Consider the following 27,981-nt stretch of genomic DNA (forward strand, 5'->3'; position numbering starts at 1 on the left):
CTACCAACAAATGCAGATTTCTTTCTTTTAGGAAAATAAGTCAGATGGGCAATTCAGTGAATTCTGGTCATTAATATCGAAGTCTGCCTTGGAAAATATACAAGCTGTTCTACTGTACATTAGAGAACATCTGGCTTGCAAATCTGCTTTTCACTTACCTATGTGATGCTTATTAGCCTGCAGAGCTCTTTCTAACGTAGCAGATAATTGCTGGTAAATTTTGTGCACGGCCACCTGGATTTCAATTTGAATACTCCTCTTGGCTGCTCTGATACCATCCTGGGCCAAACAAATGAATAAATATTATAAAAACTGAGACATTTTTATCACTGTGTTATTGAAACAGCAGAAACTGCTCAAGTACACACCTGGTAGTGATGCAATCTTACACTCTCTCCTTTGGCCCCTGCATGTCCTACAGTGCCCAAACCAAAGCAGCCAGCAAGAAACTGGAGTCTAACAGAAGTCAGCAGTGAAGACTGAAATCCTGGTACTTGGCGGGATCCCATTAATGGCACACAGCCTTTTTCCTCCATTCCTGACAGAAGCACCAAAATCTGATGAAGTGCTTCCAGACGAAGCTAAAAATAAAGGCAGGTGAAAGACAATATTATTAAGTAGCCAGTACCCCTAGAAATGGAAATCCGATCATACTGAACTGTAAGCAAGGATGAATGAGATCACTGTTCTCTCCTTCATGTATTTTTTCAAAAAAGGGTACACTTTCAGTTTTGTTTTAGTTTGTTTACACAAAGTTCCCAATTCCAGTTAAGATAAATTACTTTAAAAGATAGAATTTGGACAGTTTCAAAAAAAATCCTATAATGAGCATAACGTATGAAGAATCAGAAGAGCTGTTAAACTGAAATTTACCTCAGCCCTCAACTGCTGCTGCTCCATTGCAATTATCGATGCTTGTGGACTGGTGGACATACTTTCCTCTGGTTCCTTAAATCCTGGGGAGTTTCCCACATCTCCACTTACAAAACTGACAGCGTTTTCAATCAAAGTGTGAACTCCAAGGGATCTTGAGAGATCAAGATCGGACTCAACAAATGAGTAGGAGGAGGTGTATAACCAATCTCTGCTGTGCTTCAGTCGAACCCATGAGTCACTCAGAGATTCCATTTGACTGTGTATTGCTCCTAAAGATACATAAGAGGAAGTCTCATCAATTCAGGCAACACGTTTTGGTATTAGGTAAAGACTGAGCTGCTGCTACTGACACAGGTGGAAAACAAATATTCATGGTAATTATACCATGCATTAAGCAACATAGAGCAAAACACTTGGTTTAAATTTACAGCAATTTCCTTAAAGAAAAGACTGTATTTCTTTTAAATGTTAAGCACTGTTGCAACAAGCTGCCATGTGAAAAAACAAAAAGAAGCCACTCAAACTGCTCAGCTTAAAGCTAGAACACTGAATAAAAATGCTTTGCAGCTAAATGACAAAACAGTAAAGAAAAGATTTTCTACCAACACAACTTAGGCACTTGGATATTTACTTTGAGGTTTAAACATAAAGTGAGAGTGGTTTTGATTTTAGTCACTGCATTTCATAGTTTTGAAAAAGCACAATGTTATTTTGAATGAAATATTGACAGAATTCATGACTGCAGAAGAGAACGGGAATTTTTTTAGACTAACAGAGAACATTTACTTCAACTCAAGACAGATACATATATATTAAACATTATCTAGAGAAAGTGTTAGATCTCTTTCATCTGGCAGTTTCACAGGTCTATTTTCAAGTAATTCCTATCACCTGCACATCATTACCTGAAACTTTACTGCCACTAATAAATGGACTTCTTCAAATGAGCATCAGTCATGAGTCTGCAGCACTGGAATTCATCACCATAGGTTTGATCTCCTTTCCAAGAGCATTTTGCTAAAACTCTCCCTGACACAAATGAGTGCCATGCCACTCAAGTCATAACTTCATTAGCAGTTAATTGATAGGCATAGGTCAGTATTTTCCTCCTTTTGTAAGTGCTGTTTGACCACTTGGAGCCATGCAAAGTATTACAAGAAGGCACACCCTGCTCAGAAGAACTTCCCATCTGTACAGAGAGAGAGTGTCTGGAGACCTCTCTAGAAACCTAAACTGTATTTAAACTCGCTTTGAAATTTTAGTTTGGATCATTTACTTAATGTACAAAAAATGTTTAAATATTTATTTACATTTATTTGTGTACAGTAAGTTATAACTTGGAGAATCAAAACCTGCTCATGGTACCCGTATGAATCTGTATTACTTCAGTTTTAAACATCTTATTGCTGGATATCAGCTTCAAACATTATTGAACATAGTCGTTTTCACAGAAAAGTCACACAGATTCATAGGAATTCATCTGTTCAAAGCCTGTTTTCATCAGTAAGGCTGAGTTCCAATGGTAACAGCCAGATCCAAATTTCAGGGCTTCCTTTAAATGCTGCCTACCTAGAGCAGCTGCTCATAGGAACAAGCAAAGATAGACACAGAGGTTTTGAACTTGGGCTAACTTTCCTAGCAACCTATATAACTTTTTTCTTGAAGTAAAGGCAAAATGCTGTTACCCTGCCAATGAGTCAGCACTTGCAGGTCACAATTTGCACCTTCATGCAATTTACAAATTCAAAATACTGTGAAATTTTGCTTCTCTTTTGTCAACCAGGTTACCTTCACTTAGTTGCCAAAAACTTAATTGTCAGGGCTATAAATTATGAAAACCTGTTCACATCCCATTTTATTTTCAGTAAATAGCATTAATGTGTATTTCCATAGTATTCCTTACACTTGCTACTAAGCAGACTGCTATGGCTTCAGAAAGAACCATGATAGTACTTAAGTGATACAGACTCAAGTTTATTTTGGATAATGCAAAGATCATGTTCAAACACTTCTTTTCAAAGTGCAGTCTAATTTGCTAATCTCTGCTGCTTTACATAACACAGTAAGACTACATGGTTTACAGAGAACAACCTATTTTGTCATGTTTACTATGAAAAAATTTAAAGAAATTCTGTTACTCAGTTTTACAGTTTATACCTGGTAATAATATTTGAAACAAAAGACAGATCACCTTACTCTAATTTTAACATCAATTTCTTAGAATAGTTGCTTTAAAGCTTTCCTTTAAAATCTAAGTTACATGGGGAAGTGGCCAGTGAGAAACATCAGATAAATAAGACAGAATAGAACAAATGGGTGCTAAAATACTCAGTTTCATGTAGGAAGTGGTTTCCTGGCAAGTGCATGGTGAACAGAGCCCAGGGGAGAGGATAAATGAAACCTCTGATTACTCACAGGAAGCACAGCTAAACCATTCCCAGTCCACAAACATTGCCTACACAGCAACAGCCCTTTCCAAAAGCCCCCAGGCCCTTTGTACAGCACGAGAGCTCAAAGCAGCCCACAGCAACTTCAGCTTCCTCCCCTCCACCTGCCCCACACTGGACTATGCCACAGCACAGAATCAAAGCGTTTGTAAAGAAACAAAAAACAATTCCAGTGGCTTAAATCATAAGCTAAAAGAAACCTCTAACAGGTTTACAGAACATCAGAAGAAAATTTAGTTTTGACAGGCAACAAACCTTGTAAGAAACTCAACCACGTATTAATAAAACCCTACATTATTTCATATTTGAAGAAAGGATGAGGTCTTAGCTCATTTGTTTTAGTACAAAATGCAAGAATGTTTAAATGTAAGACCAATGTGAAATTGTTTCTAATTTAGAGAAAAGTGCAATGATTATGAGTTACAGATTAAACATAAAACAACAGAAGTTATAAATGAGAGGAGAGAGTTTAAACACAAATACATCAGAAATCAAAGGAGTATACTTCAGAACTAAAAATGTTTAACTATTAGGGCACAGAGATCTACAAGTAATTTCTTCCCTCTTGAAGATATCATGTATCAGCAGAAGAATCAAATGTGTAACTACATTGGAGCTCAGCTTGATTCTGTGTAACATCAATCACACAGAACTGATTGCAGTATAGCGCTTCCAGAAGCTTCTACAATCACATGACCAGAGCTGCATGGATGAATAAACCTGAAGCTTACAGTAAAAAAAGAAGTTTACTTGTCCTTATAAGCCAGCTTGTAATAATGAGTTTTCTAAATGAATGTGGCACAGCTGCAATGCATACTTTATAAAACAAAAAATATGTAGGGAAGCTATAGAGACAAAAAATAAACATGCCATCAGTTACTTGCTTGAAGCTCTTCTTTTTTCTGGGACTCAACTGGCCAAAAAGGAGTAAATACACTACACCACACAAGAATCAGAAGACAAAAGCAGACATTTGAAACAGAAGGTAACATACTCATAAAATCTCTGCCTCATATTATTCTGACTTAAACAATCAGTCTCATCTCAATCAATACAATATACCAAGAAGCACGGTATGTGGAAAAAATATTTACTCTTGTTTGGCATGAATACAACCTAGATAACAATCTTTCCAAATTCTCCACCTTCAAGGAAATAAGAAATAATCCCATGTAGCACAGCTGTATGCATTCACGTGTGTATTCTTGTATGTTCAAGTCCCTTCCTTAAAGCACAATTTGTCAGTTTTCAGAGGCAGAATTCATTATTGCAGGTATTAAAATATTTCAATTCCTTTTTGGATTTCAGTTAAGTTGCTGTTTCTTTTGGAGTAGCCCAGTTGTGTCAGTAAGGCTCAGCAGTACACACAGGTACACTGGAATTCACTGAGCTAAGTTGCAGGTGATGAAAAGCTGAGCGTGGAGGATGCTCACTGATTTGTAGCTGTTTGTGACTACCCTGCTGGCTGTGCTTTCCTTGCTGCTGTGTACCTAACATGGTATAAGGCACCCCACAGGCACGGTATACAACATGTACAACATCTGCAGGCACACTCCCTGGATCTGCAAAAGTGAGAAAATTATTCTAAGCAGCAGAAAATACAAAGGGCTTAGATACAAGGGGAAAACAACAATGTGCTGCTCATCAGCCCTTACTGCAAAAAGACTTCCTGTAGGGATGGAAGGAAAAGTCCACTAATACAGAAATTACTGAATAATAGCAAGGAACAAGATACTCAAAGGATCCTCAGGCTAAAGTAGGAATAGCCCAGTTCTCTTTCTGAATAGACAGAATAAATTAAGAAGGCAACTAGAATCAAGATTGGACTGAGTGGTTAAGATATTAGCTATAAGAGAATGTTTTCTCTTCCATACTCATTTGCAAGCCCATAGGAGCTCACAGTATTATCTCCTTCATTAGTCACAGCACACCACAAGAATAAAGATAAAACTGAAGGGGATTCACCAAACATCCATAGCTGACACTGCACTGTGCTGGCCACGTGACAAGGGGTGGACAATCCAAAGAAGCTGCAGGTTACACCCTCACCAAACACTGGGACACGCTTCAGTTCTGGGAGATAACTAGGATTCACAAAACAGACAATTCACAAGCAACAAAAAACCACAGAAAGCACTGAGCTCAACAGCCCATCCATTTATCACACAAATATTTGTAGATCTTTTCCTGACCTTAACAGATGTATGAAGAATGTTTCCCTATAGGGGCACCCTGCATTCTCTGACTCTGGCATCCAGCACAAGCAGACAAGCTTGCATTACTGTGTGCTAACTCCCAAGGAAGCCTTTCAGTACCCAAACACAGGCATCTGTACACTTTGTGACAGTGTTCAGTTTGCAAATGAGCTATCTGAGCTTCTTTTTAGGTTCAAAACAGATTCACTGTCTCTCCTGTTTCTCCTAAGTGCTCAGACCTGGTATAGAATCTTCTTGCTGTACTAAAAGTTTTGAAGTCTACTTTTGCACTGTTCCTCACTTCCTGAGGCTCATGACCAAAGCAACATAGGCCTAGGTAACAGCCCAGGAACCATAATCCATGAGACATATTCCTCCTATGTCTCATAATCCTCATGCCTAATCCAAGATCATTTCCTAGGTTACTTTTAAGACACAGAGGATATCAAGTACAGAATTCTGTGTCAGAGTAATGGCAAAGCTAAAAATGCTGACTTCAAAGAATGTCCTGCAGATCAGGGGTTGACAGAGGCCTTCAGATAGATCTTCTAACCCTGAGAATGCCAAGATACATCGGGTGTTACAGTAAAAGCAGCTCTAGTGCATTTCTTCATTTGTTCAACTGTTTCGATTGATTATGCATGGACAAGGCATCTCTTTCCATATTACATAAATATTGAAATCTGCCACTGACAGCACCCTTTGCAATTCCAAAACCTCTGAGTACTCTGCTCATTGATGAAGCCTTTTAAACCAGAACTCTTACCTCACCCAACAGTATTGAGGCTTCTGTCACTGAGGCATATCATAACCCAATTCCTGTTTGCACAATCCCATGTTTTTTAAAGATACAGCAGACCTGAGCTGTGATTCTTAGACAGGTTCTCTATCATCCAGATAGAAGTGGGACTTTTTAGCCCTTCTGTCACATTTTATCAAGGAACTCACTGAGATTCCCCAGTATGAAGCAGTAAAAAAGAGCACTAGAAAATGTGGTTGCTTGGTTCTGTAGGTGTGCTGGTGCTCTAAGGATGCAAAGTAAAGCAGTGTCTTCTGAATACAAGTTCTCCAGGTTCAAGCACATTTCATGGTAAATGTTCCTTGTCAGCACAAGAATAGAACGTTCCACATAAACTTCTCTCACAATTTTTTATTTCTGAAGTCACATGAGTGAAAACAGAATGTGTGTTTCTGATTCACTTAAGGGAAAACTCACTTGTTTCAAAGGAGCATTACAGTTCTAGAAACCATGCTATAACCAAGCCACAAAGCAATAGAACTTCACACAACACAGAGTAGGTAGCAATTATTTTAAATGCTATTTTTAAATGCTCAGTTTTAACACCTGTTATGTAACTGTAAACTGTATGCAACTGCAAACATAGTTTAACTTAACTCTAACATTTATCAGGTTAGTATTCACTAGGTAAACAATAGAACTTACCCCTCTTCCTGTGTGATGCTGCCAAATCCAAATCAACATTTCGTCTTCCACTCTAGATTAAAAGATTAATAAAAGCCTCATTTCCTCAGGTGATCATATGTGATGCATAATATTAGAGTATTTATATTTCATCCCTGACCCATAAAAGTGAGACAGTTAACAGAGCTATAATTATTTCAATTTTTTTTTTTTTTACTATTAGTGCTTTCTCTTAACAATGATGAATTAATGTATCAAAACACAGCACTAAACAAAAGTTTCAGACGTACTTCCCATCTAAACATTCTATTGACAATCCCTAAATACATCATGCTGGTTTACTTACCAGTGAATAACCTTCCTCATCTGATTCTGGCTGAGACAAATCAGATTCACTTCTTGACTTCATCAGCCTGTAGCTTGAGTTTGCATGGATTGAGCGACTTTCTGCTGTAAGACTTTCACTCCTGCTTCAGGTGCACACATGTTCAGGTGCACAGAGAAAAAAAATGCTGATATTACATAAAGGTAAAAGTTGACGGCCAAATTTAGTAGGGGCCACAGTTTTATTTGGAAGGAGGCTATCACAAAACATCACAGAACCAAATTGAAGAGGGAAAGAGTGGTATGATGTCTTCAATTATGTTTATAAAGGTATTAGTAAACTTTGTTACTTCTTACTTCAGCCTTACTGGGCAACTGAACAAATGTCAGCCTCAAATGAGTGATTGCTCTAGAGCCTTGGTAAGTATTACACAGAGTAAACAGAAACACTCTGAGCTAAGAGGAAAAGAAACATAGTAAGTGGGTGAAAAAGCACTGAACTTATTAAAAACCCACCCATAAAATGCATCCTAAAGTTGCTATGTTGGAGATGAAAGCTACTTTGACAATGACAGAGGCAGCCACCCAAGCTTTAGGGACCAGATTTCCAAAAAGAGGCAAAAAGAATAAAAGGGTACTGAATATATAAAATTTTTCTCTCCAATATCTTATTATCTTTCCCATCAATATCTTAATTTAAAATATCAAAACAGGACACCTAACAACAAGTCTTACCCACGTCTATGATAGAAATATTTATAAAAATCAATTATGAGCAACGCTTTTATCGTAATAGGCTTTGAATCTTTTGTTTTAAACATACACAATTTCTTTTTAACACTCCTATAGAGGACATCGGTACGGTTCAAAAAAACACAAATATGGTAAAAAAAAACAAACACAAACAAATTACAGGAAAAATAAACTCTTTTTCCAAGTGCCTCATGCTATATGTACACCTGAACTATGTACCACTAAGCCCAACTTTGAAACTTAAATAGAGGCCACACAGAATAAAACTCTTCAGGTTTAGTTAGCATGGCCAAGGAAAATTGAGAAAGGTCACTATTTTCAACAAAAGCATAACACTGCTCTCAGCAGAAATTTTCTTCTAAAAAACCTGCAATAATCCTCAGAGGAAAACTGGGGTAGTTTAATCAATTCTAAAGGGAGCAGAGAAGAGTTAACCGTGGTGTAGAGTCAGCAAAGCCCACCTGGTCATGAGCCCGGTGCCCTCCGGAGCAGCAGAGGGAGGCTGCTGGAGCTGCCCGTCCTCCCTTCGCTTCTGCAGCTCCTCAATGACAGGGCTGACGCCCAAGATCAGCAAGGCACATCTGTGGATCACAGAGTTGCAGGCAGCAGTGTACACATCCTGCCCTTCTGTCAGATCAGTGCTGATCCTTCGTTCCTGCTGGGACTGAGCAGGTGGATCATCAAGTCTAGTGCCCGTCCCCGCACTCATCCTATCTCGATCCCGACTGCGAGCTACTTCACGGGCTGATAGGAAACATTGAAATATTTCTGTAACATGCAACACAAAAAGAAAGTCTTAACTTCTAGACAAAGCTACAGAGAATAAAATATTCATCTACATCTTGGGTCAAAAACTTCCCCGCTATAAAGAACAACTAATATTTTTCTAACATCAAAAGAATATAATAATAATAATACAGTGCCATAAAAGAAGTCATGCAAACAAAGTAAATGAAGCATTTACATAACATTAATTTGAAAATTAAGGACAATGCACTTTGACAGAACACTAAAACTTTCAGGGTCTTACTGCAACCCAACTCCTGTTTGAATACCATCAAAGAAAAAGAGATTATTTCACATTTGTCTTTTAGCAGATGTATATAAAATAATGCTTCTGTAAATCTGTATTGCAGACATCAGAGTATCTCCAATTTGATACTGGAATAGTTTCACACTTTTATTAGCTTTGGGCAGTACAATGAAGATCCTATCAAAATTCTTAGCCTACACTTTACTTAATTCAGCTGTAGTCTAGAGGGTCAGATTCTTCTAAAGAGTATGTGTGAGAGACCTCCTCATCTATGTCCAAAGAACTAAAGTTCTCTTGATTTGATCATTTTAATTGTAAAGGTTCAGGTCCCCTTTGGAAAGGCAAAGGTAAAACTAAATACTTCCTTCACTGATATGAATAGAGCTTGACGAGTCAAGTTCAGCATAGCTTAGGAACACAAGTGAGAGAGCCACCTTCCTAGTTATCTGTGCATGTAGCACCACTGTCTGTCTGGATGTTTCCTGATACATTTCCTTTACTGTGCCCAGAAGCCCTGTCCAGGTGGAATTTGAGATCTCTGGAGCATTTGCACAAAATAACTGCAAATCAAGCAGCCAAACATACTGCGTGCACTGAGCAGGTGACATGTAAATCAAAACTTTTCATTTCCAAAATTCTAACATCTAGAACCACAAATCAGATCATGAATGTGCACTTCAGCTCCACTGTCCATGCAATGACACATCCAATAAAACTAAAGATGTAACATATGTTTTGGTCAGTAAGGTCCCAAAGAGAAATGTGGGAGAGAAATAGGAAACTGTCAGCAAAACAAGAGATGACAGCAGAGACTGGAAAAAAACCCGAACATTCTAACAAGTATCCAGAGGAACAATATTTGGAAAACAAAAAGAAAATTGTGTGGCTATGGAAAATATTTCTAGTCAGCCAATTTCATTTTTTAAGGCACATGCATTCTACAGACATGTTCCAAGGCTAATACAAATGCTGTCTTGGATAACACTCAGTTCACAACAGAGGAAAAAACAACATTGTGTGACTGGCTGTTGCTTTACTGAAACTGCAAAAATTAAGGATTAACTACTTCATCAAGCTGGACTACAAGCCCCAATAAGTATAACAACAGTTTGTGAAATCTACCTTCTTCAAGCTATCTTCTGAAGAATTAAACAGGATGTTTAGAAAGCCCAGGAAAAAATATGGCAAATAGTGCTAAAAATACCGAACTCTGACTAAAACCTCCACATTTTTAAAGCAGAGATATTCAAAGGCAGAAGTCAATTCCAACACAGTCCACTATTATCAACAGTTTTGTTTCCAAACTTCAGAATAACATTACCCTTCAAAGCTTACTACATAAAATAACAACACAGCCAAAATACTGTATCTAAATACTAATGAAAACTCAGAGATCAAATGACAAGAACCTTAGAGAAAACAAGATGAAACCAAGTAGTCTTGTAGACATTGCATATAGAGGTGCTGGTATATGTCTGAGGCCCTAAATTGCAGTGAACTAATTTAGTATTCACATTCCTTTGTATCTAAAAACCTTCCCGAACCATAAAAAACCCTCTATCATTGTATAAAAATAAACCTCCCAGAATGTTTATGAGGACATATCTTTCATAATCTTTTAAATAATTTTCCTATTTTACCTCAGAAAGACAAAGACACTGTCCTTCCAAAGGACATAGCATTATTGACACACATAACCAGTACTTACTACCAGCTGTCATAACTTCGTGTTCTCTTTCCTCCTCTTCATCTTCTTGTTCTGGGTGTCCCTCCTCCCTGTCACGTTCTGCCTGCTCCTCCATTTCTGCTTCTTCATCAATTGTACGAGTAAAAGAATGTTCTTGAGTATCAACATCAGCAGATTCTTGGTTATCTAGCATCTTGATTAAAAAAAATACACACATAAAGTGAAATTAATTCTCACCAAAATGAAAGATGTATGTACAAGGACACAAGAGGCTTCTTCCTATCAAAAAATACTTTTGATACTGCATGAAATAAACAACAAAGACAGTGGTTTACATTCAAGGTTTTAAATACCTAAGTTGGAAAACTTAATTTTCCTTTTGTAACCATGACTCAGATTATCTGCAGAAAAATCTCTCCTTGTGATGCTTACTTAGATACTACAGTCAAACTTTGCCACTTCAGCACCACAGCCTTTAGAAACCATAAGCCTGGGTACACTGTGCAAAAGCAAACCAGGTACCTTTTCCAAATGGCATTAAATCTGAAGCAACCAATCTACTGCATATATCAGATTTGCTATATTGCATTTGTAAGTTTGAGGATTTCTGGGAGTAACAGAACTTATTGCATGCACAAAAAAACTAGGCTCAATGCTGGGCTTGGGTCAAATGATGCCAACCAATCACCTGCTTTAATTGATTTAATATTACATATTCCAGACTACTGGACTCCTAATTATACCCCGTCAATTTTCATTTGGAAACTCATGAAGGTTTTTCAACAGGATAGAAAAAACTACTGGTAATTATGTAATATTTTCTTAATAGCCAGTAAAGCCAGAAGAACTGCAAAGAGATGCACAGCCTTACCCATCTGTCTCTGGAGGATGACCTGGTCTGAATAAGCTCCATGTTCTTGCAGGCAAGCAAGCGACTCCGAACTTTATACACACAGCGGTAAACTTCTGCCAAGGCCTTGCCAGGCTGGTACCTACAGAAAATCACATCCAAGCCAGAAAAAAAATCACATGAATTTTCCTCCAAAAAGTCAAGCTGGACTTTTAAAAGCAGCTTTAAGCTACTTGCCTGCTCTCACCACAAGCTTGACTAAGTAAACTCGTATGTTTCAGGAGAGCCGCAAGGACAAATCTGGACACAGTGTCTAGGAGTGATTCATTACTTAAAGTTGCAGTATCCCAATCTGAAAATAGAAATGATTCATCAAAACTGGCTACTGTTCCCAAAAACCAAAAATATTTGTTTTTTCAATATTGTATTCAATATCTTGAGCCATTTAAGTCCCTTTTTTTTAAGAAACTGACTTTTTGATTTCAACAAAACTTTTCCCCACTTTAAAAAGAATCATTATGAAAATATTATTGCTCCACGATGAAATAACTGAACTGCCAAGCAAACCTTCACAAAGCACCATAATTTTCCACGGGGAAATAAAAGATTACTGTCCCCCTTCTTAACAAATATGTTCATAATACATTTTTCTGTTAAATGTTATCTATAAATCCTTATGAACTGCTGTAGTAGTGATAAAAGGTACCTGGCTACACGTAAGTCTAGTCTAACACACCTGCTCCTCAGCAGGTTCCATGATTTTGCCTGTGATGCTATGATAAAATGACCATACAACTTCCAGTCAGCTGAACAGAGCAGATCCACATCGACTTCTAAGGAACCCAGTCCCACAGCCTAAATTATACAGACCAGCCCATTCAGCTCAAGACTGTGCAAACAGATAATCAGCACTGTTTTAACTGGAATTCCCCCTTCTGTGGAATCCTGTAATAGAATTCCCCATGTTGTTTGCAACAGGCACACAATACCATTTGCTCTTTTCTTCATCTAGCTCAGCCTGGCCAGACCTACAGAAAATTATCTCTGGATACAGCAGTTACAGTACAACTACAATGCTCAGCGGATGTCATTAAAAGGAACCTGGAAAGCTTGAGCAGGAAATCCAGAGTTTTAGGCAATAAGCATGAAAAACTATTACTACTGTAAGACCAGCCTCCCAGAGACTTAAAAAACATAAGATGACTTACCCTTTCATTCCTAACATATTTTGCAAGTTACTTTGCCTTCCCTCATCTCCTCCCCTTTAATTTTTTCTTTTTAATTGCAAGTTTCACCCTGCTCTACTCAGAAAATAGAAAAAACAACAACTGAGTAAGCAAACAAGAGTTTCTTCTTACCAGTTCAGAGGGAAAACCAACACTGAGCTACATGTTTGGCAACCACTGAAATCAGTGTCAAAAGTAAGTAACACAAAAAGCAAAAGAAAGAGCATGGAACATAATAATAAATTAAGTTTATCATGTTTATCATGTAAAAATCATTGCCAAAGAAAATACAGAATTATGCTAGGAGCATACCTTTCAACATACACAGGTAATTTCAATGCCTTACCTTTACTGACAGCATAGTCCTGCATACTGATCCAGAGGCTCCTTGCTGGCTCTTTTGTACAACCCAAGGCCAAATCAACAAAGACTGTGATCTCTGGTCTCAGCTTATAATCAAACGGCTTCTGCTCCTCATTTCCAGACAGGGCCACTTCTAACAAGGAGCTCATGCATTTGTCTAACAGAACGGAAATACCAAAGAAATTAAACTCTGCAAATTTTGAGCATTACACACCTCTATCTAGAAGCCTTTAAACCACCTTTGACCTTCCTCTTAGTTTAAAAAAAATCAAGACATGTCACTGTCCTTCCACAAATTCACCTTACATAGGGAAGTGACTTAAAATACAATCTACATAAACCTATGGAGATTTAGAAGCATTATCCAACTCTTCTTCAAGAGCATAAATTTGTATCATTAATTCTACCTGAACTGCACAGCTATACACCTGCAACTACTGCCTGGACCCATTTCAAAACACTCTGTCAAAACACAGTAAGTCTTGAAGTAGCCCATTCAGAACTAGAGGGAAGAAGAGATGTGAACTAAGAGGAACAGGGCACAAAGAAGCAAGTGCCCCTTTCAGATAGGAAGGGATGACTGGAACACCACTACTGAGTCATTGATAATTCTGGTAGATCATAAAGAATGAAGTTTGCTATTAACAGTATTGTTTCTAATCAATAAAAAACTCATTTTGCAAGTAGAATAAAATAGAAGGGATTTTCCAATAATTAATGTGAAAAACTGAGTTCCTGGAACGTCAATTAAATGCTGAGCATCTAAGAGTAAAACAGTTCCAAATAACTGTGTGAAATCTGTAGTCTTTTACTGAGAATTGTGGGGATTTTTCTCCTGTATGCATTTCCAAGACCCTTTACAAACTACATTATAACCTTAAATACCACTTTTGAACTTTTTGTATTACCACACAAATAGACAAGAACACTGAGAGACAAACCTTAAGAACAGACACTTTTTCAAACACCGTCAGAAACTTCACACCTGAACACGTATTTACACAGATCATTAGGCACTGGCGCTGAACAGCTCACCTAAGTGAGGAATATCCATCTCCACTCCATCGCTGAACAGCGGGGTTTTGAGCCAGTAGGCCGTGTCCTGCTCCTCAGGGGACACTGGAGGGCCCTGCAGCATTCCCCCCAGGCAGCGCCCGATGAGCAGGGCCACTGTCCTCTCCAGGTCCACCAGCCACACCCACGACTGGGCAGGCTGCGGCAGGGGCACTCCTGTAGGGTCGATCAACTCAGGGCCACCTGCAAGTATTCACTGCCAGGTTAGTCACCCATGCTCAGGTGTCACAAACAATTCCAAAATTCCAAAGCTAGTGGCAGATCTCGTTAGTATTTCCCAGTTAATCACAGATTTGCCCCTCAATCAGCAGCCTTTCAACTGAAGACACTGCAGCTAGGAGAAACAGATCGCTGAACATTGGAACTACAGCACAGCAAAGGCCACCACCATTCATGACAAATGTTCATGAAGTAGAGGCTCTTTTAAACTCTGCCCAAGAACCTGCTTTGTCTAATACATTCTTCTCTGTATTCTGATAAATGTGTACAGATTAAGGATAAAACTGGAAACAGCATGCAAAACAGAAAAATTTCATGGCAAGGAATATTAACACATTAAGGAAATAGAAAAGGAGATGTAGCAAGACACAGAGTTAAAAAAAGCCATCTTAAAAACGAGAGATAAATTCTACTATAAAATGTGCCATCATTTATTTTTCAGATTAAAAGCATGTTTGTTATTACACTAACCATGAAGAGGCCACTGTAATTCCTGATCTTCCAAAAGGGCTGCAGCAGGCAAGAGTCTGTTGAGACGATCTAAAGGTGGCAGCAGATCCAGCAGGTAACTCAGCAAAGGTCGGGCTACGGACACTGGCAGCAGCAACAATGAGTTAACAATCTGAGAGAGCATACTGCCAGCAGCTGATACATAAATCACATCTGCAGAGAAAAAGCAAACCTGAGTTAGTTACAGTTACCGAGTTATTTAAGCACAATTTAACAAGTCAAAGAATTGCACCTCAGCTATCTCAGAATGTCCTAAACAATAAAGGTTGAATTGATGTGTTTGTTTAATAATTGTTAAACTCTTACTTTAGTTACACATTTTTCAGTACATATTTCACTCACAATAATTGTACTTGTAAAAAGAGTAATCTAGAACTAATGAAACTGAAACAAAAATGCACACTCTATATGCTGTTCACATTCACATTCTGGAGTGAAGGTGGACAGAATGGAGAATTCACATTCTCCAACCTGTGCTTTTCCTGCACACAAAATGTCCCATCAAAAAAATGAGCCAGATGCCATTCCTGGGTAGACACCTTATCTCCTCCTTTGAGGGGAAACCTGGGATGCCCAATTTATGCAGATATAGGAAAAATAAGGGATTTTTTAGTTCAAATCTGAGCAAAAGAAAAGTGACCTAAGGTTACAGAGCCATCATTACTGATGTTTCCATGTACAGTTACCTCTCAGTTTTTCCCCAACACTACCATTCCAAGAGCTTTCCTTCAGCAGTGTTGCAGAACGGGAATAGATATCTGTAGCATGAGGCAATAAAAGCTGAAGGTGTTTGTGAAGCAGTGCCACACTGCTGGAATTCTAGAAGGAAACAAATGTAAGAACAGTTCCGTAAATACATACAAAGGGTTCACTATTTAAATCACTTCAGCTTTCAAATACTCCAAAGATTTTCCAAAGGAACATTACAACATTCTGGTGCTTATGAATACTGAATTATTTTTTTCTCTCCTGAATGGTAAAAATAAGGACACACACCTCAGTAACACTGTTGATGTGGCAATAAGCCAACAATTGTTTCTGGAGGGAACATAAAAGCTCATGCAAATGAGCAGGTTGGCTGTTTTCTGATGATGATGTACCAAGTAAAAATTTATCACTGTTTTTTTCCAGTTCTCCGAAGGCTTGATCCTATTGAAAGAAAAGGGGGAGAAGATAACAATTAACGCTGCTTCAAGTGCTGTAATACTTTACTATTACCTAAAAAGAAGCATTTTTTTCTTTATGATGTGCACCTCTAATTACTGGAGAAATTGGATATCAAGTGGATCATGGGATAACCAAACCTGAAAATCCATTTCTCTACAATGTCACAGGAGTGACTGTGGTAGCCATCAGGCAAACATTTCTTAAAATGTTTCTTTTGCATGCAGCAATGCTTTTATTCCTCACTAGGCTAACTAGATTAAAAAACTCACTTCCTAACCTAGCCCTCAAAGCACAATGTGTTCGGGAATAATTCCTTAGGATCTATTGTGGGCTGATGCATAAGATATCGGACTTTAGAATCCCTGTTTGCACTATCTAGGATGGCAATAGAAGGAGAGCATAGATGGCTGCTTGACTTCCTTTGGAATCCATTGGAAAAAGTCAGTTTCAAGCAGCCAATTCAAAGCAGACAGTTCCACCTTGCTGATGGAAGAAGGATAGAGAGAAGAACAGAACGCTGCCACCCTGCACTGAGGAGCTCCACACTATGCCAAGGGAAGGCCAAACCCTCTGATTCCCTCTTGCTGTTGAATTCAACTGGCTGGTCGAATAAAAAGCTGAGTCAATGATTTGCTGTCACGCTCCCCTACACTTTCTAAGAATAACAATCTGGCAGACTGTGTGTTTAGCAAGACTGGTACTTGCTGCTCTATTACAAGGTAGCTACCTCCCTAGTGAAGTTAATTAAACAGCCTCATGCTCCTGGTGTCTGCTTACTGCTCCCTGGTGGCTGAGATTATACTGACAAACATTGCATACAATCAATTTAATTCTTGTTTTACATCTTTTCTTCCCAAAAAATCTGAAGCCGAAGCAAGAGCAATAAAATAGTCTAATATGAAACCAGCTGCATTTACATAAGTCACCTTAAACAATAAATATCACTATAGGAATATTAGAATCGTATTGTTAGAAATGATTTAACTGACTTTAGTCCACTTAAAGACAAATACATGTGGCACTGCTACTTTAGACAAACAAAATGAGCATCATTTCCTTAATGGGGGGGTGGGAAACAGTAACTTTTCAAAACATCAAAAATTAATTACAATTTTAAAAAATAAATTAATATAAAGCCTGTACATACTGTATAAAATCCCAAGTTTCTTAGAAGAGTCTTCATTAAGATTTCAGCCAGATGAGTATCTGGATGACTGCTCTGGACAGCATATGCTTGATCAGAAGGGTTTCCATAGCTGACACACAATGAAGAAGTTTCTGTGGTATCAGATGGGGAGCTATAACCAAGCAGGGAAGCTACATGGGTGTGATCCTGCAAGCTTGTCAGAATGATGTCCAACTGCATTCTCTAAAGAAGAACATTTTGACACAAAAATCACACTTCGTTAATAAAGATAAAATAAGCTAAGAAGAAAAAAAGCATTAGGCATAGTTACCCAACAAGAATGTTCTAATGGGACACAGAAAGAAGCTGGAGGGCTTTACCAAAATACTCCAGGTTTTCCTTAAGATTTGTACTATTAGCGAATGGATAAATATACTGAATTAGATTTACCACAGCTAGTAAAAATCTGAGATTAAGAGAGACAGAAACCAGATTGTCCACTTGGCTGGCAATGAGGGTAAGACACTGAACCAAAAACTTTCTCCAGTATGTCCTGGTTACCTGATTATTTGGGAAGAAGGGTGGGGGAGACACAATTTCTCTACACTGTACATAGGAAAAAGGGTACAAAAAAGAACCTTGCAGCCATCTTTGCAAAGCAGGGTGAAATCCATGTAGGGAAAGCATTATACAAATATTCATCCCAGAAAACACTTAATTTTCTCTTAGCAAGGCTTGTTCAATAATCTAGTATTCAAAATTATCTAATCTCTAAACTTGTTTGGATATACTACCACAGTAATTCCTAAGATCTCTATAGTCAATTTTCACTTGAGAAAACAAGCAGTGCTCCCTGTCTCACTCCCTTCTGTTTTAGCCAGGCTGCCCTACAGATTTTGTTACACTGGGGTTTGCACTGCATCTCCCCAGAGATGTGCTTGCACTCTGCACGAGGCTCACCTCATAGCTCAAAATGATCTCACACAAAAACCCAAAGCAAACCACAACTGCTCTCAGGCATATTTTTACTTGACCTTACCTGTCCTTTTGATAAGCTTTCCCATCTGTCAGGACCTTGGGGAAGAAGAGAATGCAGCAATTCCATTCTCTCTCGCAATGGAGGAAGCAGCATAGTTGCTCCAACTGACAGTGTCTCAATTACAACCTAAAATTGGAGCAGCCAAAAATACTTCTTCAGTGGAGAAGGGAAATAATCAACCCACCTGTATCCTTAAAAATATTGTACATCACACGATATATCCCAAGTATCTGCCTAATTTCATTTAATATCAGAATTCTACCACATAACAGCAGACTCATCTTTTATGCTGTGATGCAAACATGTGCAGCACATTGAAAGAGTGAAAGAAGATCAACAAAAGTTGCTATTTCCTGTAAGAGTGCATCTTTGGAGAATTACTCAACCAAATCAATTACTCAATCCACAACATAAACATTTTAGGCTTATTATTGCAGGGAAGAATAATTTAGAAATTACAAAATAAAGCAGCTTTTTGAAATTCTTATGCAAACATTCTCCTCTGCTTTCAGATCATAAAACAGTGATGGTGGCTGTATTTTTTAACTTTAGTGAGTAAAACTGGCAAGTCAGAATTGTTCCAAAAGTCTGATAAATATCCTACTACACAGAAAAAAAACCCAGAAGAAAGTGGTACAATTTTCACACATAAACAACAAGGCATTTCTTACTTCTTGAATTTCATCAGGGACAGAAGAGTCCATCAGTCTGAACAAGAGATTTCGAAGAGGACCAGCCTGTCGGCCAAGAATGCTGGTGGCTACACCTCCAGCCAAAGCAAGTGCAAGGTGATTAGAAAGCAGCTTCAAACACAATTTAAGAAAATTGTGATGTTCCCTGTAAAAGAAATATATACCTGTTAAACTCTCCTATTATTAGCATTACTTCCTTCCACTTATTTGTGTACTAAGCTTTTAACTGTCCTTTGATTTTTCATACCAGAAAGGCAAGTAAATTCCAACAGGGAGTTTAAGGAAACTCCTCTGAGAAACTTGCTACCAACCTGCTTAAAAGAACAAAAACTGAAACCAGAATAGACAAGTGTCTTTGTGGACAATGGTTGTAAGAGGCATTTACAGAAACAGTAAATGCATTTCAACTACAGAGAACAATGTGTTCCAAAGGAAAACTCAGAAGTAAAGCATTTCATTCACTTCATAATGAAAATAAATTTCACACTAAAGATCCTGCTACATTTGAGACACTGTAAACTCCTGTGTTATACAAATGCATTCTACACAAATGACACCTGAATGAACAAGTAAACCTGACTTATACTTGTTGAAGAATAGACTAACAAGCACTAACCACTGCTGTAAAGAAAAACAAATATAAAAACTGGAACATGTATATGCTGTATGTACCTTGACGTAGGAAAAGGAAGAGGAGGAATTTCACTGTTAATTTTGTCACAGTAGTGCTCAAGAAAAGAACGAAGATGTGAAAAGGTACTTTCTTCAAGATCCACACAATAGGGTCTGTGCCATGCCACGACTTGCCTGGAATCAAAGAAAATTACCCCCTGGAAATCTTTAACTGCTTTAATAAATTAATAGTTTAAACAGGTTCAATACTGAATACACTTAACTAAACCAGTTTCTTTCTTAGAGCAAACTAATACAACTATGGCAGACCAACTTCCTGACACATGAAGATATTTTTTGCTCTCTTTTACACTCCACATCTACGGACTAAAACACCTCAATGCCATAAATCTGAAGCCACATGCATTTCATCTAATTCATGCAAAGGCTGACCAGTTCTCACGAAGCTAAGTTTAGTGCAAACGTCAGGTTAGGGACTTTGGGAGACATTAGAAACATCAGGGAGAACTCAAAAGGGGAAGCAGCACTTGATCCAATTTGAGTCTTAGTATTTCCTTAGTTGATAGCTCCCTTGAAAATAGGGCATTTGAAGTTCTTCTTGAATTATCTTCCAAATATTAAGTTTTTCTGTTCCTTTGTGTCAGTCTAGACATAAAAGTTTACTGGTTCATTTCAATCACTTGCAAATCTCTTTGGTGTAAAAGTATTATTTGAGCTACTGTATATTAATAACAAAACTATTTGTTTAGGTACCTATTTTCAGTTTAACATGTAACCACACAGAAATTTTAAGATCTTTAAATGCACCTGAGTAATTTATCTGAACTTCCCCTTTCCCAAAGTCTCCTGATTAGTGCACTACTTATTACGCTAAAAAAAAACCCTTCCCAAGCCATAAAAATTACCCTCAGAAGCAACAAATAAAAAATACTGAGTTGTTTCACCTCCCACTGACTATCTTGTCAATATTTAGTAAACAGAGGTAGGCTTTGTCTAACTACATATAAAAAACATTAATATATAAAGAAGAAATATCCAAATATATGGTGCTGATATATTTTCACTTCTAACATGCAACAGCTAAGAGGAGAGCAGAAAGAGGAGAGGAAGACAACTTTCCAGACCAAAACATTACAAGCAGAATGCTTGACATACATGATGTGGGAATACTTTCAGGAAATAGTTAAATGCATCCCGAAGTGGACTTGCAGAAAAGAATAAAATTATACCTGTCCCAAATGTCATTGTTACCTGTCCCTTGGAAGAGCTGTCCAGGCAAGGCTATGGGATGTTCCTGCTGAAATTTGTTGAATTGCAACTCCATCTAAACCACTTACTTTCTTCGGTTTAGTAATGGGGCCAGTAGAGTTTCCCTGACCACACTGTCCCATTGAATTGTTACCCCAAGCATAAACTTCATTATCTATAAACATAAATAAAGTAGAAAACAAAAGCTAAGATACCACTGCTTTTGATCAAGAGGAGGATTATATATTTTTACACCTGATTCTCTTTACCATGAGAAAGTGCCAAACAGTGACTGTCACCAATGGAAATGTCAACTATTCTAGTAGCAGCCAGCTCTTCAATGAGCTTGGGTCTGAGAGCAGTCGCCTCCGAAGAGCCACAGCCAAGGCAGGCCCCGCAGCCCCACGCGTAAACCTGGAGCAAAGCAACCACAGAACAGCTGCACGTCACACTTGGGCTACTGCTGAGCACAGCAAACAACATCCCAGCAAACCGCCTGCACAATGACTGCAATTACACTGCCAGCACAACTGAAAGGTGCACAGCACTTTCCTAGCTGAACACACATCTCATACAGTGCCCATTCCTTCCCCCAGCCACCGAAGGGGCCACAGAGCACAGCACCGGGGAGGCTGCTGCAGGAAAACAAACCACTGGAGTGAATGCCAACATTCCTCATCCCCCTCTGAAAACCCACTGCTGCTGAGTCACACAGCTGAGGGTGGTGGAGGTTACACATGTGCAAATGTTTATTGGATGACATGCATCCATCATGCCCAGAGGGGTCCTGCTTTGCCATCTCAACATTTATCTCCAAGATCTCATGAGATTTTTCAGATTAGAAATAAAACTTGCACTTAACACCTATATTCTAATATACATATACACTTTAAAAAACTATTAAATCACTTAATCACCTGAGTTGATTACTATATTAAAAATTACAAGCATTTTACTTCTGTTTGTTTATTTAATCCATTTTCATTTTATACTAGTTACATTTATTAACCTAAAATAATGACTAAGAAAGAAGTTTGAAAACTGTATTTTAGATGACTCTTACCACATTTTGAAATACTCTTGTGCATTAGGTACTTCAATCTCTAATCAAGAACTTCAATTCTACTTAAGTACTAGCTGAACATTTTCTCAACAGTCAAAATAATAAATGCTGAGACAATGTGAACCCAGACCCTCTTTACCAACTCCCATAATTTGAGTGAGAACTTGGTTTTGCCTACCTGCCCTGTTGATGTCAAGGCAAGAGAAGACTGACTTCCAGCACAAACTTTTCGAATAAACATTCCTTGCAAGGCTTCTATAACTTTAGGTTTATAAACTCTATTTGTATCACCATGACCAAGCTTGCCTGCAAAAGAAGGAAACAGAACTGGAAGGTATTTTCAATGGATAGACAACAATTAAATGTATCCCAGAAGTGTTTTGGGGTGTTTTTTTTATTTCTAAAAATGTCAGAGTGGATTTTTAAAATTAAAACACACCGCAATTTTTATAAAACCTATTCTCTTTCAATTATAGTAATTACAGACTTGAACAAATATATATTTATTATAGTCTATTTTAAAACTGAAATACTAATCCCAGACAGTTTATATGTAATAGTTTGTAGGACCTAAATAGCTACTGTCATATCATGAGCAAGCTTACTTGAAAGTCATCAGCACACCATTTTTTCCAGAATTGTTTATCCATTCACTGACCTCTGCAGTGTGAAACCCCTACCCTGCTGTAAATAATTTTTTTAACCCTATAATCTTGCAGGTGAACTTGAGATACTGTATTCAGATTTTTTAAGAATCCCTTCTTTGAACAGCTACCAAACAAATAAAAAACAGAACCAAACTGCAAGGAGTACTGAGGCAGATGGAATAAGACAAAAATTACTACTAAAATATTTGTTTTACCCACCATTGTCTCCTCCTCCAAACGACCACACTGTTCTCCCATCTTTGGACAGAGCTATTGTGTGTGAACTGCCACAGGAAACCTCTCCTACATTGCTAATATCTTTTACTAAAGTTGGAATGTTGCGGCTGTTGCTGTCACCATGACCTAAGGAAAAAAGAAAAAGGTAATTTCTTTTTGTGAAGATTAAAGTCCTATTTCTGTTTTGCAATCATTAGATTTTGAAATTCCACGTGTACTGCAGTCATCACAAATGATGACCTCTGCCAACTTTTTCGAAAGATTCTTAGCAAGGTTTGGAAGACATCTGTTGTAAAGTTAAACATTTAATCTTTACAACATAACCCAGAACACCTGCTCAGACCTCACTGCCTCTACAATTTGTGATTATTTTCTACCTAGCTGAACAGAAGTAAAAAGAATTGCTAGCACAACTGCCTTCAATAGCAGCTGATTAGGTCACTAGACTTTCCAATACTGGGCAGCAGGTAACCTGTACAGCCTGAGGAAGCTGTTTCTTGTTTCAGTTAAATTTAACTTTTTAGATGTATTAAGGTAAACAGATACTAAGCCATTCTGGCAAACTTAACACCAAGTATCCATATTAGAATCAGACCCTTGATATTATTAGGTGGTTATTCCTGACTCTGGTTCAAAGAATCATTGTACCATCACGCCAGATGAAGTTTATCTAGAATCCCAGTTTATTTAAAATGTCTACTGTTTACATTCCAGTGGCATTAGCAACCATACAGTCTTATAAATGAATAAAAGCAACTTGCCTCAAAATGAAAAATCTTTTAAAAAAAATCTTTGTAAAACTAACTGCATTAAAAACTCTTCAGAGCCTCTGCACTTGTCAACTGTATGCACACACCTGAGTACACGTGTATGTGTATGCAGAGGGGACAATTAGAGAACAAGGCAAACAGATGTATAAAATCATTACTTGACATAGGAATTTTTCCAAATGCATCTAAGGAAATTTTCAAATTACCCAATCTTCCAAAGTCTCCTTCTCCCCATGTGTACAGTTCTCCATCCTCTGTAACAGCAGCACTGTGTCTGTAGCCTGCTGATACACATACAACCACCTACATAACAAGCAAAAAGAAAGATGAAGTTTTCACACAAATCAAGTGGGAAGTCTGAAAGCTTGGCAGAGTCAAATTTCAGAAGGAGTCTACATAAACTAATTTGTTCATTCACATAGATCAAGTACACGCATAATCTTTTCTATTTATTTGATAAGGGAAATTAGTACACAAAAAGGCAACTATATTTGTAAAATTACTAACGATTCATTTATCAAGCAGCTTTAGCATCGCAATATCCTGCATGTCTTACAGGAAAACAAAGCAGCATCAGTGGATGTTTAGGACACTAAACAAGTTGTATGTGAAAGCCTTGATGTTGCAGCTAGAAAAATTGAAACTGCAATTCAGTGAAAGCCCCTGAACAAGTTTGACTCAAGCCTATGAGAAGCTTTCCTGACAATGCCACTGGCCAAGTCACTGGCCTACAGGAAACCATAAGCTCTGGTGTTTTGCTGAAAGCAAACCCAGCCTCAAAGAGAAGTCTAGAAAAAACACAGAACATTTTCTTAGGATTTTATCTGTTTCAAACTTTATGCAACATCCCAGCTGAACAGAACAAAAACAGGTGCTGTTTTATACAAAACATACCTTCCCTTGCAGGGGACCCTGAATAAGTTTGGGATATTTCTGAGTTGAACTATTTCCATGTCCCAGTTTTCCGTAGTCACCATCACCCCAGCTGAAGACTTCCCCTTCTGTTGTAAATGCTAAAGTGTGACCATCAGATCCTTTTGAAGATGACACCTTTTTAATAGACCTGTGAGGCTCAAAAGTCAGTTTTTTCAATGTGGACTGATTGTTGGAGTCTCCCAGTCCCAGTCTCCCATAACTGCCCTTCCCACAGGCTCTAACAGAACCATCTGTAGAAATGACAAATGTACAATATTGTCCAGCTTCAATCTACAAAGACAAAAAAGATATAATAGAGAAATGCAGAGATTAGATAAATCCAGAATTTACACATAGGTCTAGAAGTCTGTATTTCTTAACAGAATTTCAGGTTTCTTCATATAACATGATCTAAAAACTAAAAATAATTTGGATTTCAGCAAGCAGTAAAACTAAAATTCTTGGAAAATTATGTTATGATTAAATCTATTTTCATAATAGACTAAAACATGTAAACAGTGATTATTTTATTTTTTTGTATCTCCTCTACATACTGCAGAACTTGTGCTGCATTCAGATCTCCAAAACTCATGGATGGAAATCTTAATTTTTTAAAAGAATAAAAGACAAAGCAACAGCTTGATAAAACACTAAGTTTTGCTTAATTTTAACCAGTACCAAGTAGTAACATTAGAGAAATACACTAAATGCTAAAAATCCAGTCACTTGTTACTATAAACCTTAATTCCATGAACATCGAAGAAATAAGATTAAAAGCTTTTAATAAAATAAGAACTTGCTCCTAATCAGCAAAAATCAGTGCTCAACTGAGGAATGACCCAACAGCAAAGGGACTAACATAGAAATCATTCACTATAGGAATCTTAACACAGCAGAAGTGCAGAGCAGGTTCCATCTGAGGCATAAAGGCACATCATAACACAGCCCCAAACAGGGGTCCACAGCCCCATTTAATGGGAATTAATGTCTTTATACAGATAACTCTACAACAAGCATCAATGAAGGCTAAGTGGAAAAATCACATGAATTTTTTGTATAGTTGTACACAGTACTATTAAAAGAGTAATCCACTCATTCAGATCATGCATTCCATTCTTGTGTATTAGTCTTTTGAATGTTTTAAAGTTTTCTGAATGCATAAACTTGCTTTATGATGTCCAGTCCTGCAGTCCACTGGAATATAAACCATTTTATATTCAGTGACATTCATAGAAACAATTCCAGGAAACACACCTAAATTGTCTAGTGACCAAAAAGTGCTTTTACTTAAGTCAACACTGCAAAGCCAATATAGTACCTGAAAAGCAGATTATTATACTCTGGGTCATGCATCAATAGAAGTGCTCAGCTGCAACTACAGAATCTGTGACTGAGAGCAGAACGAGCATGTACACTGATGTTCAGAAAGCTAACTAAGGTGGCTGTGTCAGCTGCTAGCTCAGTTTGAAGCTTTAAACTTGGCAATTTTGGGTGTGAAAACCACCAGTGAAAAAAAACATGGAGAAGTTAAGACACCTTTTAACCAACTATAAAAACAAACTAAACAAAACCATAAAACAAACAAACAAACACACACCACACACCAAAACAAAACCACCAAAAACCTACAGGCAACTATACTTGTTTCCACAGAGCAAGTCAGGTAATTCAGTCATTCTTGTTACATGTGCATTCATATATGTGTGTCACTAAAAACAAACCAGAATGTTTTTCCCAGTCATCAATAAAAGTAGCGAGATATTCTCAAGAAAATAACCTGTGTGACCAGTTCTGAGCATCATCCCTTCATTAAAACTTGACACTCAGAAATAAAGTACTATTTTCAATTTCGTACTGTGACTATGAAGCTGCTGAATGTTACATAATGAACCACTAACAAACGTCACTCACCGTTTGTGCATCAGAAAAGCTTGGAGCAAGCTTGGGTTGAAGTATTTTCTCTTGAGTTCCTTCTACCAGCTGGTGACTGCTGTTACTGCCCCACACATACACCTCACAGGTCTCTGACACGATGGGAGCATCACCCGTTTGAATGCTGTCAGGGCTAGCACATGTCCTTGAATAGTCTGAAGCCATTCGACAAACCTGCTCAAATGAGAGATTTATTATACAGTAGCATTTTATATTTCTTCCTATACAGTCACAGTGTTTAATGCAGCTTTAACTGCCCCTCAACGTAGTAACTGCCTGAAATACAAATCACCACAATCATATCATTAGCTTGCCCAAATGACTTTGTCTCACTACATCTTAGTTTTTCCATGTTTTTTGCACCTCTTCTAACCCAGAATAATTTGGACAAGATTGGACTACACCCACACATGTGCACACCACTCACATGTGAGGAGGATGTAAAGTACTGTAATTTAAAAGTTTTTTTTCAAGACATACCTCTTCAAATAAACACAGAGCTGCCTCATACAGAGAACATAAGCCATCAGATGTTCTGGTTGGCTCTCTCCATTGACTTCGATCAGCAGATGATCCCTACAATTTTAAATGTTGTTATTAGGAGAAACACGCTTCCAATACAGCAATAGCCCACCTGAACAAAATACATTAGGGATTTATTCTTATTGTTAAGCAAAAACTAATGGCTCTTTCTGTAAGCATATCTCTCCTGAGCTGTGATACCTGCATAATACACTTCAGGAAGACAAAACTGTCACAAGTGCTAGTTCAATATTCTTACTGATTCAGTCTTGTGAAAGTATCTGGGTTCAAAGTTAATTTCACCCAATACTATTTTGTAATGAAATGCATGTTATTTGTGTTTAAAGTTATAAGTATTTTAAAATTACTAATCATAATTAATTTTTTGTTTACTTATCTTTCATATTCTGGTCTGCAATTGTATATATATAGCCCAAAACCAATAACAAATAAAGTTGCCCATCAAAACATTTAATCCAATTCAGACACTGCTACTGCCATGATCTTTTCATGGACCCCACTCTTCAAAAGATTTTTTAGATCTTTCCTAGATACTAAAGTTTATGTTTATTTACAAGCAGCACAAGCCTGAAGAAACAAATGATCACTTGAGGGAAGAAGTCACTCCCTATTTCAGTCTGAGCATTATGAGGCAGAAGCTTGTCACAGCTTTTGACTGTACACTGTGCAATAATTTCATACCTTTAAAAGCAATATTCAGCTAGGACCTGCAGTAGGCACTCAATACACAAAGCAGAGTGCCACACTTCCAATTTAGCTCATTTTCTATCACATTAATTTCTGAGCATCAGCAAAACTGCTGAACATCCTGAAGACTTATAAGCAGAGGCCTAGGTGAACGGGGAAGCAGGCATGTGCAATAAAAGTAACAGGAAACAAGGTATATTGCACAACTTCGAATTTTCTAACTTTTTCTACTATGAACTTAAATGTACAAGTCCAAGTGGATCAAGTATGTCCTCGATTCTTTCCCTAAAGTTAGAGCATAA

The 27,981-nt window shown here is 37.7% G+C and overlaps 1 protein-coding gene across 2 annotated transcripts in view; it reads right to left on the reverse strand.

The window, feature by feature from the left end:
* Nucleotides 1-27,981, reverse strand: part of HERC1 (HECT and RLD domain containing E3 ubiquitin protein ligase family member 1) — a 109,552-nt gene that overhangs the window by 41,816 nt on the left and 39,755 nt on the right. The window contains exons 3-28 of one of the 2 annotated variants that reach the window (XM_063412166.1): nt 26,930-27,025; nt 26,429-26,623; nt 24,497-24,808; nt 23,809-23,905; nt 22,815-22,958; nt 22,127-22,254; nt 21,155-21,299; nt 20,889-21,060; nt 19,677-19,811; nt 18,984-19,149; nt 18,313-18,438; nt 17,295-17,516; nt 15,977-16,129; nt 15,667-15,799; nt 14,942-15,133; nt 14,213-14,434; nt 13,161-13,334; nt 11,826-11,940; nt 11,610-11,730; nt 10,760-10,931; nt 8,480-8,786; nt 7,288-7,408; nt 6,963-7,014; nt 874-1,145; nt 369-581; nt 159-279 (exon numbers count right to left, since the gene is read on the reverse strand). In XM_063412166.1, the coding sequence (XP_063268236.1) occupies nt 159-279; nt 369-581; nt 874-1,145; nt 6,963-7,014; nt 7,288-7,408; nt 8,480-8,786; nt 10,760-10,931; nt 11,610-11,730; nt 11,826-11,940; nt 13,161-13,334; nt 14,213-14,434; nt 14,942-15,133; nt 15,667-15,799; nt 15,977-16,129; nt 17,295-17,516; nt 18,313-18,438; nt 18,984-19,149; nt 19,677-19,811; nt 20,889-21,060; nt 21,155-21,299; nt 22,127-22,254; nt 22,815-22,958; nt 23,809-23,905; nt 24,497-24,808; nt 26,429-26,623; nt 26,930-27,025 (4,306 nt within the window). Of the gene's footprint in view, nt 1-158; nt 280-368; nt 582-873; nt 1,146-6,962; nt 7,015-7,287; nt 7,412-8,479; nt 8,787-10,759; nt 10,932-11,609; nt 11,731-11,825; nt 11,941-13,160; nt 13,335-14,212; nt 14,435-14,941; nt 15,134-15,666; nt 15,800-15,976; nt 16,130-17,294; nt 17,517-18,312; nt 18,439-18,983; nt 19,150-19,676; nt 19,812-20,888; nt 21,061-21,154; nt 21,300-22,126; nt 22,255-22,814; nt 22,959-23,808; nt 23,906-24,496; nt 24,809-26,428; nt 26,624-26,929; nt 27,026-27,981 lie in introns of both variants that reach the window. The other variant, XM_063412164.1, reaches the window with a different exon arrangement.

This window comes from Prinia subflava, chromosome 15 (genome assembly GCF_021018805.1).
Source record: "Prinia subflava isolate CZ2003 ecotype Zambia chromosome 15, Cam_Psub_1.2, whole genome shotgun sequence".
NCBI classification, from domain to species: domain Eukaryota; kingdom Metazoa; phylum Chordata; class Aves; order Passeriformes; family Cisticolidae; genus Prinia; species Prinia subflava.